We start from the raw sequence: 14385 nt of genomic DNA, 5'->3' as shown, positions 1-14385 counted from the left end.
TTGCCACCAGTTCTCCGAACCACCTGCCGCCATCTCTACCGGATTGGGTGATCTGGTCTGAACCGGGAGCATTTCACCCTTGCCCCCTTTTGCTGTCAGAGGCATTCAGGAACTTTTTGTTTTGTGGACGGCAAGGCTCTCCTGAAGGCCTCTGCAGTGGATAACAGAGCTCTGGATTATTATCAGCTGCAGAGGTCTTCATGAAAGCCTTGCCGGCTGCAGAAGAAATGAGCCAGCAAAGCAGGTGTCGGGGTGTGCGAGGCCTGGCTACAACTGTCCAAAGGTAAGTAGTAGGGCAGCTCCACCCCCCCATCTCCACACTAGCGAAATTTTTGCCCGTGCACCAGGGGTGAAATCTAAAAAGTTTCCCTACCGGTTCTGTGGGCGTGACTTGATGGTCATGTGACTGGGTGGGCGTGACCAACTCAATGTCACTCACGTCAAGGGGTGCCTCGCCTGGCCCTTCCCCTCCCAGCCATTCCTAGTCACACCCAGCCTCAACGTATCTATAGTTCTGTAAAAATGTTGTTCATCTTTTTCAACTTTATTATCTACACACTATAGATGCACTTTCATGGACCACTGAGAGGAGGAAATGGCTCACATGCTTTGCCTAAGAGTGTAATAGGCAACAGGCTTTTAAGGGGCTGCCAGAAAGAGGGGGGGGGCAATATATTTTCCAAAGCACCAGAACACAAAACAAGAAGCAATGGATGGAAACTGAAGAAACAGAGAAGCAACCTAAAACTAAGAAGAAACTTCCTGACAGTGAGAACAATTAACCAGTGGAACTACTTCACTAGAAAGCGCTTTCTTTTGCTCCAGGAGAAAATCAGAATAAAGAACGGAAAACACCTTCACAGGAAGAGGCTTTTTTGTTCTGCTATGGAAGAAAAATAGAAGACAGAGAAATCTTCCCTGGAAGAGGCTCTCTGCTTTTGCTCTGGAGGAAGCAAAAGGCAGTTTCTTTTGAGGCAATTTCTCAATTCAGGCAAGGTGGTTTGCAGTTTCACAACATTGTAAGGAGGTGATAATTGCTCTTGGCTGAATGCCCAGACATCTCATTAAAGCTATTATTCCTTTCCCTGCTTGGGGGTGGGGGAGGAAAAAAAGTTTCCCTTTATTATTCAAGCTGAGGGCAAATGAGACTAAGACTCATTTGTTTTTTCTTAGCTCAGCTGAGGCAGAAATCACTCTGCTGCGCCTAATAAACAACAGAATATAGGAGAGGTGAGAGGAGGGGGAGGACAGGTGGGCGGAGCCAATCAAAATTTTTCTTACCAGTTCTCTGAACCAGTCAAAATTTTCCCTACCTGGATGGCAGAACAGGTCCGAACCGGTAGCATTTCAGCTCTGCCGTGGGTGGGGTCTTAATTAGGGCTTATTTTGGGGGTAGGCTTATATTGGGCGCACATGTAAAAATCAAGCTAAGACTTACTTTTGGGGTAGGTCATGTTTTCAGGGAAAGACGGTAATACAATACCTGAAACAGCGTAGTCTCCATTAGGTGATGCGACTGTTATGGCAGATGCATTGCCAATGCTTTCTACTGGGCCCAGCCCCACATGGTTACTGAAACTGAGCACATGCCAGCCCATAACTTTTGCCAGCTGCTGAACGGCAAGAATCTGATGTTGTGACATCTGGATTTTGTTTTGTTTTTTTAAAAAGAAAATAAAAGTGTGTTTTAGCGGATTTTTTTTTTAAGCTTCTGCTACATTCTCTCAAAATACCAATCACTTATTTTGTAAGCTGTGCTAACATAGATAACTCTTGGTAGTTTAGTTAACCTCTTTAACCCTTGGCATTTTAATTAATCTCTTTTACAATAACAATAGAATGAGGACTTTGCTGTCTCAGTAAGTCAGTTCTACTAAAAAGAAAGGTCCATGGGAAAAATATTGTTTTTTACCTGAGAAAGAAGAAAATCTTGCAATTCTTGTTCTTGATGGGACAATGTGATCACTCTTCCATCTCTGTGTACTACTCTGATCTGTTCAATGCCAATATTCAATTGCAATTGAATAGACCTTTGAAAATCACAAGATATTATTAAAAGTGGAGTTGTACTTCATGGTGCTAATGTCAAAAACAAATGTCCTTGCTCTCTAGTAAAAAGTGTTCATTTAAGCATCATTAAATTTAAATCAAAGTGAAATAAAATCAAACATTGTCAAACACTAACATAGTGGCATAAAAAATGTCCATGTGAGAAGCATTCACTTGCTAGATAGTATTACAAATTGCTGTTGTGGCCAGCCAGCAAAGCTGGCAGCAGATTCGGACAGTGAGGAGGTTGGGGAGGAACACGGGCCAGTCCTGGAGTCTGGGGAAGGCTCTGATGAGTGCTCTGCATCAGAGGCAGAGATGGGGCCAGGGCCGTATGCCAGTTATCAGCTGCCTTTGGAGTCAGACATCAGTGAGGCAGATGAACAGCTGGAACATGTTCCTAGTGTGTGCATACGCAGAGTTGCCAGATGAAGGGAACAGCTAAAGAACAAGGGTCGACTTGGGAGTAAGGCCACAGGTGGACGATGAATGGCCCCTCCCAGAGGGAATAAAAGAGGAGCAACAGGGGAGTGGAGTTTGCAGGAGACAATTAGTTCACTTAATTGATTTGTGACTCTCAGAGACTCCTTGCCAAGTTTTGAAGATTATCGGCCTGGCAGCTGCCCAAGCCAGATAAGGTCTGTGACTGTAAATTCTCCCTTGAAAGACTTTGCTGGATGTGAATGAGAAGAATTCACAGTAACTTAATAAAAAGGGGTGTTTGTTGGGGCAAGGAGTCTGTTTTGTGCTCTTGGGAAGTCTAGGTCAGAACAACTGCCTTCATACCCATAATGAAAGCAATTTGCAATACTATCTGGCAAATGAATGCTTCTCACATGGAAATTTTTATCCCGTTGTATTGGTGTCAATACAGAATATTCAGAACCATACAGCTACAGTATTTAAAAGCATATTGAAATAAAGAACAATAAAAACACAAGCCGAATTGGCATTCCAGAACGGGTATCCCCCCTTCCCCCCGTTTGTGTGGCAAGCGAAAAAGTAGCAATGGCTGCGACAGCAAAATCACATTTTGAACTTGGTTCCCTTCATGACCACCGTGCAAAAATTGTTGTAAAATCAGATTGGTCAGGTGACAGATCTATTTTACAACTGCCACGACATGCACCTGCAACAGGTAAGCTCCCATTAAGTTGAATGTCAAGGATGGCCTGTAATTTTTCTGCTTAAAAAACCCCCCCACACATGCTTACTTGCATATCTGCTCGTAACCTTGGGAGGTGATGAGAACCTTGACACTTGACTCATACACGTCATTGATGTTGGACCAGTGGGCTTGAATCTGGGGATCCTCGATACAGCTGGCAAGACTGTCGATCGTCCGAGCGGTCCTAAAATGAAATAAAATCCCATCATAAAGAGTTTTAGTTTAGAACAAGACAAAGCTGGCTGGGGAATTCTGGGAGTTTAAAGTCCACACATGACTAACCCACTGTAGCTATTTTATACAACAAATGTGGCAAAACTTTTTGCATTGCCATTTCTTTGCATTTAAGTATTTAATTGATTAAGGGCCTCACAGCTTATGGATTGTTATTATAGTAGGGGCCGGTTTAGCTCAGGCTGGTAAGGCCTGTTATTAAGAACACAAAGCCTGCAATTACTGCAGGTTCGAGCCCGGCCCAAGGTTGACTCAGCCTTCCATCCTTTATAAGGTAGGTAAAATGAGGACCCAGATTGTGGGGGGGGCAATAAGTTGACTTTGTAAAAATATACAAATAGAATGAGACTATTGCCTTATACACTGTAAGCCGCCCTGAGTCTTCGGAGAAGGGCGGGGTATAAATGTAAACAAAACAACAACAAAAAAGTATAGTTAGGCCATGTGTAAACTGACAGACTGAGTTTTAATATAGATTTTATCTGTTATTTATTATTTTATTCTAGAATTTTTAACTGGATATTTCCGGAGTGTTTTTATTTGTTCTGGTCTCTGACTGTAATAAACTTGATTTGATTTGAGTCCACACCTCTTCAAGTTGCCAGGGTTCAGAAACTGGCTCAGAAATATATTGCAAAGCCACCAAAACCCACCATTGTTTTATACTAAGTGTATCTGCTTCCTAAAGATTATTCCCAAATCAATCATGGTTCCTTTTGATGCTGAATACTTCATGGCATTCCCTAGCTTTGTCATGTATAGGTAGGCCTCGACTTACAACTGTTCCTTTAATGACTGTTGGAAGAAAAAACCATCTGGTTCAGTTCCAAGCTGGGAGAAAGGCGCTAGAAATAACATGGAGGCTGATTGGAAAGAAAAATTCTGTTTACTGATGAGCAGAACCAGCCTATGATTCTGGGGCAGTTGACCAAATGGTTGAATGAGTGGGTGGATCTTTAGAGATTTATGTGACTTTGAAGTTTGAACTGTTCTGGGGATTGTAAAATGAAGGGGTTTTTGTAGTCTTTTGCTAAATGGTGGTGGGGTTAATCCTATTATGTCCTAAAATGTCATGTCTTATCCTTCTTAATCCCATCACCCTGGAGCTGAAGTTGTTTCGTTTATGGGCCAAAATCTCTTAATTTCTTAATGGGTCCAAAATCTCCATCTCTAAAGATTTCTGCTGGAAGCCATTTTAGTTTGCAGGAAATTGGGGCTGGAGCATGTTTCTCCATTTGTCCTTTGGGGAAATATAATATTCTGCCTCTTTTAATATTCCCCAAAGTATTTTATTCTTGGGGGGGGAGGGGGGGCTTCCCACGTGACCATTTGAAGTTACAGCATTGAAAAAAAAGTGATGGTTTTCACACTTATGACCGATGCATCATCGGTCAAATTTTGCACAAGATCAAAATTTGGGCACTTGGCAGCTGGCATGTATTGATGACAATGGCACTGTCCTGGGGTCATGTGACCACCGTTTGTAACTTTCCGACAAGCAGGGTCAATGGGGCGGGGGAGTAAATTTCACTTAACAACTGCATGATTCATTTAACAACCACCGCTTGTAATCTTTCCCAGCCAGCTTCTGACAAGCAAAGTCAAGGGGGGAAGTGAGTTTCGCTTAACAATCGTCTGGTTCACTTAAGAACTGCTGTGATCTGTTTAACAACTGTGGCGAAAAAAGGTCATAAAACGGGATGAAAAGAATTGGCCTGCTTAGCAACAGAAATTTTGGCTTTGATTACGGTTGTAAGGTAAAGGATACAAGAAATGGGCATTGATTTGGCTATGTAGGGAACAGCAAGTCACTGGTAGCACAAGTGAAGGGAACAAGTTACACGTAGGTGTTCTGACCCAGCCTTTGCAAGTAATGATAAGCTGTTTACTCGCAAGTAAAACAAACCCCTTTTTATTACAGGGCAGGAACAGTCTTTTATTCATATGGAGAAACAAAAAATCAAATGTAATTAGTCCCAGCAAAGCTGGTTCTGGCCAAGGAATCTGAATTGCTTGCTGTATGCTAGAAGACGGTTGTCTGTCACAAACGGCCCCTCCCAAACCCCTCCTATTTATTTCCCAGCCAGGGATGGGCTGGCTAGCATCCATATCTGCTTTTCCCTGAGAGCCGGCTTATTGTTTTCCTTTGCTCTCCTCTCCTTTCCTCTCTACGCGTACACGCATCTGGAATGGGCCCCATCTGTTCCTCCCCCTCACTCAACTCAGGTCCTGAAGACAGCTGCCTCTCCACCTAGGGGAGAACGGAAGGCCCCGACTCTGCCTCTGTCTCTGATGCTGTTTCCTTATCAAAGTCTTCCAAAGTCTCTGAAGCTGGCCCAGGGCCTTCCCTCAACCTCCTCTTCCTTGTCTGACTCTGCTGCTAGCTCTACCGGCAGCCAGCGGGCAACAACAGCAGGTAGTTACTTACGCGCGTCTCAGAAAGATGTGCTTTGCTTGCTTTATGATCTTCTCCAGCAGCCCCTCGCTAGGTTGCAAGGAGCCGATTTCATTTTTATCAAAAGCCTGAGGTCCTGCCAGCCTCATTCTTTTGTGGCCGAAAGGAGCGCTCGCCGGATGAGGCATCACGTTACTGCTCAGGGTCTGCTTGTGGAACTGTTGGGAGGGGAAAGCAGTTGAGAGGTCAATGTTCTAATCTGAACAGCCGTTTCAGGTGAACTGGAGCTTTCGCAATAATTGCATACAGCATTAATTGGCTTTTAAGATACAGGTAGTAGACCGGAATTTCCATTGTTAAACAATGCAACTGTAAAATATTCTGTTTTACAGAACAGCAAATCCTCCCAAGCCCTAGACATTCTAATCTAGTTAGAACTGAGATGTACAGGTAGTCCTCGACTTATGACAATTGAGCCCAAAATTTATGTTGCTAAGGTCAGAAGGTCGCAGAAGGAGATCACACGATCCTGGGACATTGCAACCGACATAAGTATGAACCAGATGTCAAACTCCACAAATTGTTAGGACATTCCCGGAAGATTAGCACTCCCACAATCAGCCATCAACAGACACAGAGAGATAAAGCACATGTACACACCACTGAAAAAGAGATAATAAAGGGAAAAAAACAAAAACAAAAAGACCAGAGCATAACCTTTTCAGAAGCCAACACCCAGATGAGCAGGGCTAACATGAGACAAATAATCAGGCAGAAAACAATGCCCTAATCAAAGAACTACCAAGAAAGAAACCCAACCAATACCAACACTGCCAGGGCAAGCTACTGCCAATCCTTGAGTTACAACCACAATTGAGCCCAATATTTCTTTTTCATTTTTTTAAAAAACAATTTTTTATTTTTTATGACACACAAACATACAGTGCATTTTTTCTGACTAGGATATTGACCGAGTCAAAATTCATACAGCTTATTTTCACCAAATTTACTATACGTATTTCAATTTCTGCCAATGTATTCTACTTTCCCCTTTTAACTCAAATTTTTATTTACTATATAATATATAATCAATAATGCCATCCGCCCTAACCTCATCTTAACCTATTTCATATTATTCTCTTATTTCTCCCTTTATCACATATATTTTCCAAAGTTTTTTATTCTATTGAAACCCTTTACTTTAAAAACCATCATTTAATCATTTAATTTTTCACAATCATTTCTTAATCTCAATTGTTTCCCTAAGGTGGACCAGTTTATCATGTCATATTTATTAATCATTTTATCAGTTGTATAAACGCTTTTTAAACAGCCAGCTCATAACGCCTTAAATCAGGGGTGTCCAAACTTGGCAACTTTAAGACTTGTGGACTTCAGCTCCCAGAATTCCTCACCCAGCTTTGCTTTGCTGGCTGAGGAATTCTAGGAGTTGAAGTCCACAAGTCTTAAATTTGACAAGTTTAGACACCCCTGCCTTAAATGGTAGAGTCCTTAAAGGGAAAGAAAGGAGTAAGCGGCAGCCACACGTCCATCTTTCCACATCCGATTTCATAGCTGAGATAAATACAGACTGCTCTGAAGTCATGCCAAGTTCAGCACCTACAAGAGCTTCCATTTTTAGGAACATGGTAAACATGAAATAGTTTTGTACCCCTAAAAGCCTCATAAGGCATTCAGTGAAAGAAGGGGAGAATCTGAACTCAAAACTCTGTGGTGGTAGAAGTTCTTTACCTCTCTGATCAGTTGGTGCAGATTATGCTCTAGAACGTAAAGATGATCCTCAGGACCTTGTTTCTCAGAAGTAGATTTTTGGGATTTCTTGTCTTCTGACGAGTGACACAAGGAAATGCAGAGCTGCAATCCTACAAAATGAAATGCAAAAATGTGTATGTGTGAATTGCTTCTTGTAGTGTTATTACATTCTGGTTGCCTATATGTAGCCATTGATTTCTTAAATATAAGGGTAAACATAGGTAGGTAGGTAAGTAGATAGGTGGGAAGGAAGGAAGAAAGGAAGGAGGAAGGGAAGGAAGGAAAGGAGGGAGGGAGGAAAGGAAGGGAGGGAAGGAAGGAAGGAAAGGCAGGCAGGCAGAAAAGGAGGGAGGGAGGGAAGGAAGGGAGGAAGGAAGGGAAGGAAGGGAGGGAGGGAAGGAAGGAAAGGAGGGAGGGAGGGAGGGAAGGAAGGAAGGAAGGAAGGAAGGAAGGAAGGAAGGAAGGAAGGAAGGAAGGAAGGATCAATGGTTTGGTTAATATCAGTCCATGTCATGTATGAGTCATTTACACGGATAGAAACAGTAGCGTTGAGGAGCCAGAAAAATGGACATAAATTTGAACTAAATAAAATGCTTCAAATGCACTTCAAATGGAATCCTGTCTATTTGTTCAAACAAACAAGTGGATCAAATCCACCTTTTTCATACTGTCTTAACTCTTACCTGGGAAGGGCTGGGAAATGATTTGGTTCTTCACAACAACGTGAGGAATTTGTGACTTGATTTGCACGGCTTCCCGAGAGAGCTGAGCAAATATTTCTTTACACAATAGAACGTTCTGGGCGGTCTCCAGCTTGGTTTGCCAATGCAGAGCCCCTGAATAAGAGAATTGTTATTCACATGTCAGTAAAAGCAGATATTGAACATGCCAGCTGGGGAATTGGAGTCTGCAAGTCTTACAATTGGCACACTTGGAGACCCATGCTGTAAAAGCACTATGGAGCGGTACAGAAGTCTAAGTGCTATTGCTGTTGCTATAGTTTAAGCAAGAATTCCAAAGCAATTCCGATTTCTAATAGGGAGTCTGTCTTGCACTAACCCCAGGGGATATAAGCATTCATAAGCATTGGTACCTTCAAGGTATTTACAAAAAACTTTTTAAAAGAGGGAAGAAAGAGGACAATATATATTTTTATCCTGTCCACTAAAGCAGGGGTTTCCAACCTTGGCAACTTTAAGCCTGGTGGACTTCAACTCCCAGAATCCCCCAGCCAGCAAAGCCACCAGGCTTAAAGTTGCCAAGGTTGGAGATCCCTGCACTAAGGCAAAATGCAAACGTTCTTTTTGCTTGTAATTACAAAATTTTTGTTCAAATCGGGGTGCAAAACATTTTTCAACATTCCCAAAGCAGTACAGGGTAGTCCTCGAGTCACAACCATTTTGTTTAGTGAACATTCGAAATTACAACGGACCCTGGCTGCCGCAAAGCATCCCCCAGGGTCGCATGAATGCAGTTTGGGTGTATGGCAACTGGCATGTATTCACAATTGTTGCAGCGTCTCAGGGTTACGTGATCATCACTTGTGATCCTCATACTTCTGGCGAGCAAAGCCAACAAGGAGAGCTGGATTTGCTCAATGACCATAAGATTCACTTAAGGAATCTTAAGTGATTTGCTTAACCATGTCAAAAAAGGTTATAAAATTGGCTATGTCTGTGGAGATTCTCAGTCGTCCAGGTCATGTTGTCCCAAAGATGCTTTTTTTCAAGAGGTAACAGGATTTTCTTGTTTTTTCTTTTGAAGATCTTTTGCTTATCACCCAAGAAGTTTCTTCAGCTCTGACAAGATGGTGGGGAATGGAAGGATTTCTACTCTTTGCAGACAGCTGGTCATTCTTTTAGCAAGTTGTTAAGGCCACCTGGAGGTTTATCTGTGTCCTCATGATCACCTACTCAAGGAGTAGAAATCCTTCCATTCCCCACCATCCAGTCAGAACTGAAAAAGCTTCTTGGATGAGCAGCAAAATATCTTCAAAGAAAAATGTAAAAAAAAAAAAAACACCCGAAAAAGTCCAGTTGCCTCTTGAAAAAGCATCTTTGGCACAAAATTGGCTATGACTCATTTAACAACTGTCTTGCTTAGCGACGGTAATTCTAATCCCAATTTGTGATTGTAAATTGAGGACTACTTGTAGGAACATCTTTTTCAAAGTATGCTTCTTTGAAATGTAACAATTAACATTCTGAAACAAATACCTGGCTTCGATTTCAAGATAGGTTTTTTAAACAGATTGACTATTCCAAGGTCCCCTATATCTGGTGCTTGTTTCTGAATAGATACCTAAACATTAAAAACAAAACAAAAAACACAATTTTAGGTTCTGGGTTTTTTCTTCTAGGCATTTTAACCAAATCAATGCATAAAACAAATCACCTTGACAAACCTTAATATAGGCAGAACCTTCCAAATCACTTGGAATCTGAACAGCCAGAGGGCAGTAATCATCGGGAATCTTTTTATCCAGATCAATGTCGGTGTTTTTTATGACCTCAAATGTGCCGTGGTGAGGAAACAGAGACCCTTGATAAAGGAGAGAAGTTGGAACAGTGCTTTATATTTTACGTTAAGCAGATCTGAAATATTCAGTGCATATTTGCACCTTCCCGTGTGCATACATTGTAGGCATAATTTTTAAAGCATCAAATACCACTTCAAAGAAATTTGTCTTGAATTAAAGCAACTCCATATAATCTCCAAAGGGACAAGGAGACATTAATCGAGCAAAACAGATTAACAGATTAACAGAGTTGGAAGGGACCTTATAGGTCATCTAGTCCAACCCCCCCACTCGAGCAGGAGACCCTACACCATTTCTGACAAATGGCAGTCCAATCTTTTCTTGAAAATCTCAAGTGATGAATCTCCCACAACTTTTGAAGGCAACTTCTGTTCCATTGGTTGATTGTTCTCACTGTCAGAAAGTTCCTCATTTCCAGGCTGAATTTCTCCTTGATCAGTTTCCATCCATTATTCCTTGTCTGGCCTTCAGGTGCTTTGGAAAATAGCTTGACCCCCTCCTCTCTGTGGCAGCCCCTCAAATGTTAGAAGACTGCTATCATGTCCTTCCTGGTCTCTTCACTAGGCTAGCTATGCCCAGTTCCTGTAACCGTTCATTGTATGTTTTAATCTCCAGTCCCCTAATCATCCTGTTGCTCTTTTCTGTACTTTTTCTAGAGTCTCAACATCTTTTTTATAGTATGGTGACCAAAACTGGATGCAATATTCTAGGTGTGGTCTTACTAAGGCTTTATAGAGTGGTATTAATACCTCACTTGATCTTGATTGTATCCTTCTGTTAATGCAATTTAGGATTATATTGGCTTTTTTGGCTGTCGCTGCACACTGCTGGCTCATATTTAGTTGGTTGTCCACTAAAACTCCTAGATCCCTCTCAAGGTTACTGCTATTAAGCCTGGTTTCACCCAGTTTATATGTGTACTTTTGGTTTTTCTTACCTAAGTGTAGGACTTTACTTTTCTCTACACTGAATTTCATTTTGTTAGATATTTTGTTAGAAAACATATTGGTTTCTACTTTCTTCATCAATTTATATTATGGTAAAGCTGAATTTAAACTAATTTTTTGCATGTATGCACCCACATTACCTCAATCAACAGTTACAAAATATATATATGTACAGGCAGTCCTCGACTTAAGCACAGTTCATTTAGTGATTGTTCAAAGTTACAGGGGCACTGAAAAATGGGACTTACAATGTTTTTCAAACTTATGACCACTGCAGCACCCCATGGTTATATGTGATCAAAATCCAGACGCTTGGCTCATATTTATGATGGTTGGTGCTGTTTCCTCAGGTCACGTGATCATCTTTTGTGATCCTTAACAACTGCAGTGATTCGCGTAACAACTGTGGCAAGGTCGTAAAATGGGGCAAAACTCACTTAACAACCATCTCCCTAGCAATGTTGGACCTAATTGTGGTCGTAAATCAAGGACTACCTGTACATATATAAATAACAGAATAAGAGAGTTGGAAGGGACCTTGGAGGTCTTCTAGTCCAACCCCCTGCTCAGGCAGGAAACCCTATGCCATTTCAGATAATGGTAGTTCAATAATGTCCAATTGGTAGGTCTAGCCCTGTAAATAACAGTACAGAAATTATGCCCTGGTGGGCTCACCTGCACTTTTGTAGCTCAAATCTCCAAGGATTTTATCTCCCACTTTCCTGAGCTTCCAGTGCTGCCTCAACCTGAGCAGTTCTGAGTTGAAATCTCTTTGCCGCTTATTTTCTTGGTTTTCCGCAACTGATTTAGACAACCTTTCTGCTCCTTTCAGAAGAATCTGGGCTGCTCCAGCTAAGGACTTTTTCTTGGACATCAGCTGCAAAACCTGAGGGTTCTAGAAATGAAGAAAGAAGTAAAATAAATTTAAATGCAATCTTCTCCGTCAGATAGGAGATTGAAAGGAAATTTCTACATTTGCTCCTGTCATGAATGCGAATGGCTGAAGTAATCTGGTATTATTTATTTAATACAGTAATATGAAACCAGAGGCCTCCAGATGTTTTTGACCATCAAAGGCTATCATGACTAATGGCTATGGCATTTACTGTCTGCAAACAGAAAAACACAAAATCAGCCAGCCCTGATTTAGGATATATCTGGAGTGAGGATCCTTGTTTACTGATATCGTAATAATTACAATATACCAGTACTATTTAACTTTATATGCTGCCTGAGTTCCGATGACTCTGGGTGATTAAAAAATAAAAAGTGTTAAAAACCAGGACCCACCCCTTCAAAAACAATAGACACAAGACATGAATATGTGGTGTGACAAAAAAAAAATGGGCAGAAACCAACCAAATAAATCCATATAGCCTAAAGAGAGGACTTCATCCACACTTTGGAAAGTGTAACTCTTTACAAGCCAAGATGAAAAACTTGGAACAAATATCTGAACAGAATAAAGAGAAATTATGCCTAGTACCTGCTTTTGAGTAATTGGTTCTTGTACAACTGGATCTAGAGTCATAAACTTTTTATCTTTGACTATGCTGAGGACATCATAAAGCACACACATCTCCGTAAGAGCACTCCTTAAGTTATTCCTCACTGAATCCCAAGGCCAGAGAGAAGGCTGGAATTTTATCAGGCCTGAAAAACAAGAATAGAAGAACAGAGTTATGTTTTTTCCCCCAACTTCCGAGTGTTGAGATCTCCCAGTGGTTTCCCATCCACATGCACAAACTCAGATTCAACTGCTACCAACCCTTGCGGAATCCCAATTCCTCCAAAAAGACTCCCTTGGGGCAGCTCTGAAAGGCAACATACGCTGTCCATCCTCAGGTCAGGATTCAAGCAAATGTACTTAAAGCTACACAAAATGTTTCCTTTTAGTGGTGGGTAAAACATATATTTTTTGTTGCCCCCACCCCCCCAAAAAAGCAGGTAGTTTTCCCTTATGTTGCATAGAATTCCCTTTGAATTTTTTCAAGCCACCCAGGTTCATCTGGGAGCTGGGTGGCTAAAAAAATCCTATAATTAATTGAACTTAGGGAGGCTACTCCCTAAGTTCATGGAACATCTGCTTTCAAGCCGAGATGACCTTGTTCAATGCCTCCATGCAAGATTTTTGTAGAGTTATGGAGGTTTTTTTCAGCTTCCGAGCGTTGAGATCTCCTAGTGGTCTCCCCTTCCACTTGCAGAACCTCAGATCCAACTTCTACCCACCCTTGTAGAATCCCAGTTCCTCCAAAAAGATTCCCTGGAGGGGGGGGCAGCTCTGAAAGGCAACATACAGAGTCCATCCTCAAGTCAGGATTTAAAACCACGGTGGCGCAGTAGTTAGAGTGCAGTACTTCAGACTACTTCTGCTGACTGCCGGCTACCTGCAATTTGGCAGTTCAAATCTCACCAGACTCAAGTTGACTCAGCCGCAGTGGGTAAAATGAGGAGCCAAATTACTGGGGGCAATAGGCTGACTGTAAATCAGGGCTCTCCAACCTTGGTCCCTTTAAGACTTGTGGACTTCAACTCCCAGAGTCCCTCAGCCAGCAAGTCTGGTTAAGGAACTCTGGGAGTTGAAGTCCACAAGTCTTAAAGGGACCAAGGTTGGAGACCCCTGCTGTAAACCACTTAGAGAGGGCTGTAAAGCAGCATATACCCCAATCGTTTCCTTTTAGTAAAAGCCACCCAGGGTCCTGGGGGAGGGGGAGGGGCCCCCCTAAAAATAATCCTATAATTAATTGAAATTAGGGAGGCTACTCCTAAACAAGATCTGGAAAATGTGCTTTCAAGCTGAGATGGCTGCCTCCCTGCATTGTTTTTCTGAGTTGTGGAGGTTTTTTAAAAAGAACTTCCCACTGCTGAGATCTCCTGGTGGTCCCCCATCCAAGCATCGACCAGAGCCGACCCCCGCTTAGCTTCCTCGCCGAAGGAAGCTCCTCCCATTCTCCCCCTTCTCGAGGGAGCTCAGCTTCTCCCGCTTCTCCCCACCTTCCTCCTCCTCTTCCTCGTCCCTCCCGGGCCATTCGCGACTCTCTCCGGCCGGGGCGGGCTCGTCCTCTTCGGAACCGGAGCTGCCTTGGCTGAAATCGATGCGCTGCGCCAAGCGGGCCAGGTTCTGCGACATGGACAGCGGCTGCAGGTAGGTCTCGCTGCCGTCGAGGCCGACCTCCTGCACATGTTTCTCGCAAGCCGATTCGATGCTGATCCGCACCGCCTGAAGACCCGACATTTTTTTCCCCCTCAGCGGCTCCACAGCCAGAACCGCCGCCTCCCG

General features: G+C 42.5%; 1 protein-coding gene across 1 annotated transcript in view; it reads right to left on the bottom strand.

Moving 5' to 3' along the window:
* Positions 1 to 14385, bottom strand: part of MED17 (mediator complex subunit 17) — a 16647-nt gene extending 2262 nt beyond the window's left edge. Inside the window, exons 1-11 of the mRNA XM_058185861.1 lie at positions 14100 to 14385; positions 12592 to 12758; positions 11781 to 12000; positions 10024 to 10160; positions 9836 to 9920; positions 8303 to 8455; positions 7599 to 7729; positions 5880 to 6064; positions 3264 to 3401; positions 1913 to 2030; positions 1484 to 1643 (exon numbers count right to left, since the gene is read on the bottom strand). Coding sequence (XP_058041844.1) covers positions 1484 to 1643; positions 1913 to 2030; positions 3264 to 3401; positions 5880 to 6064; positions 7599 to 7729; positions 8303 to 8455; positions 9836 to 9920; positions 10024 to 10160; positions 11781 to 12000; positions 12592 to 12758; positions 14100 to 14340 — 1735 coding nt within the window. The 5' untranslated portion in view covers positions 14341 to 14385. The remainder of the gene's footprint in view (positions 1 to 1483; positions 1644 to 1912; positions 2031 to 3263; positions 3402 to 5879; positions 6065 to 7598; positions 7730 to 8302; positions 8456 to 9835; positions 9921 to 10023; positions 10161 to 11780; positions 12001 to 12591; positions 12759 to 14099) is intronic.

This window comes from Ahaetulla prasina, chromosome 5, assembly GCF_028640845.1.
Source record: "Ahaetulla prasina isolate Xishuangbanna chromosome 5, ASM2864084v1, whole genome shotgun sequence".
Classification (NCBI taxonomy): domain Eukaryota; kingdom Metazoa; phylum Chordata; class Lepidosauria; order Squamata; family Colubridae; genus Ahaetulla; species Ahaetulla prasina.
The sequence above is the reverse complement of the archived record's forward strand: the minus strand, read 5'-3'. Positions and strand labels throughout refer to the sequence as shown.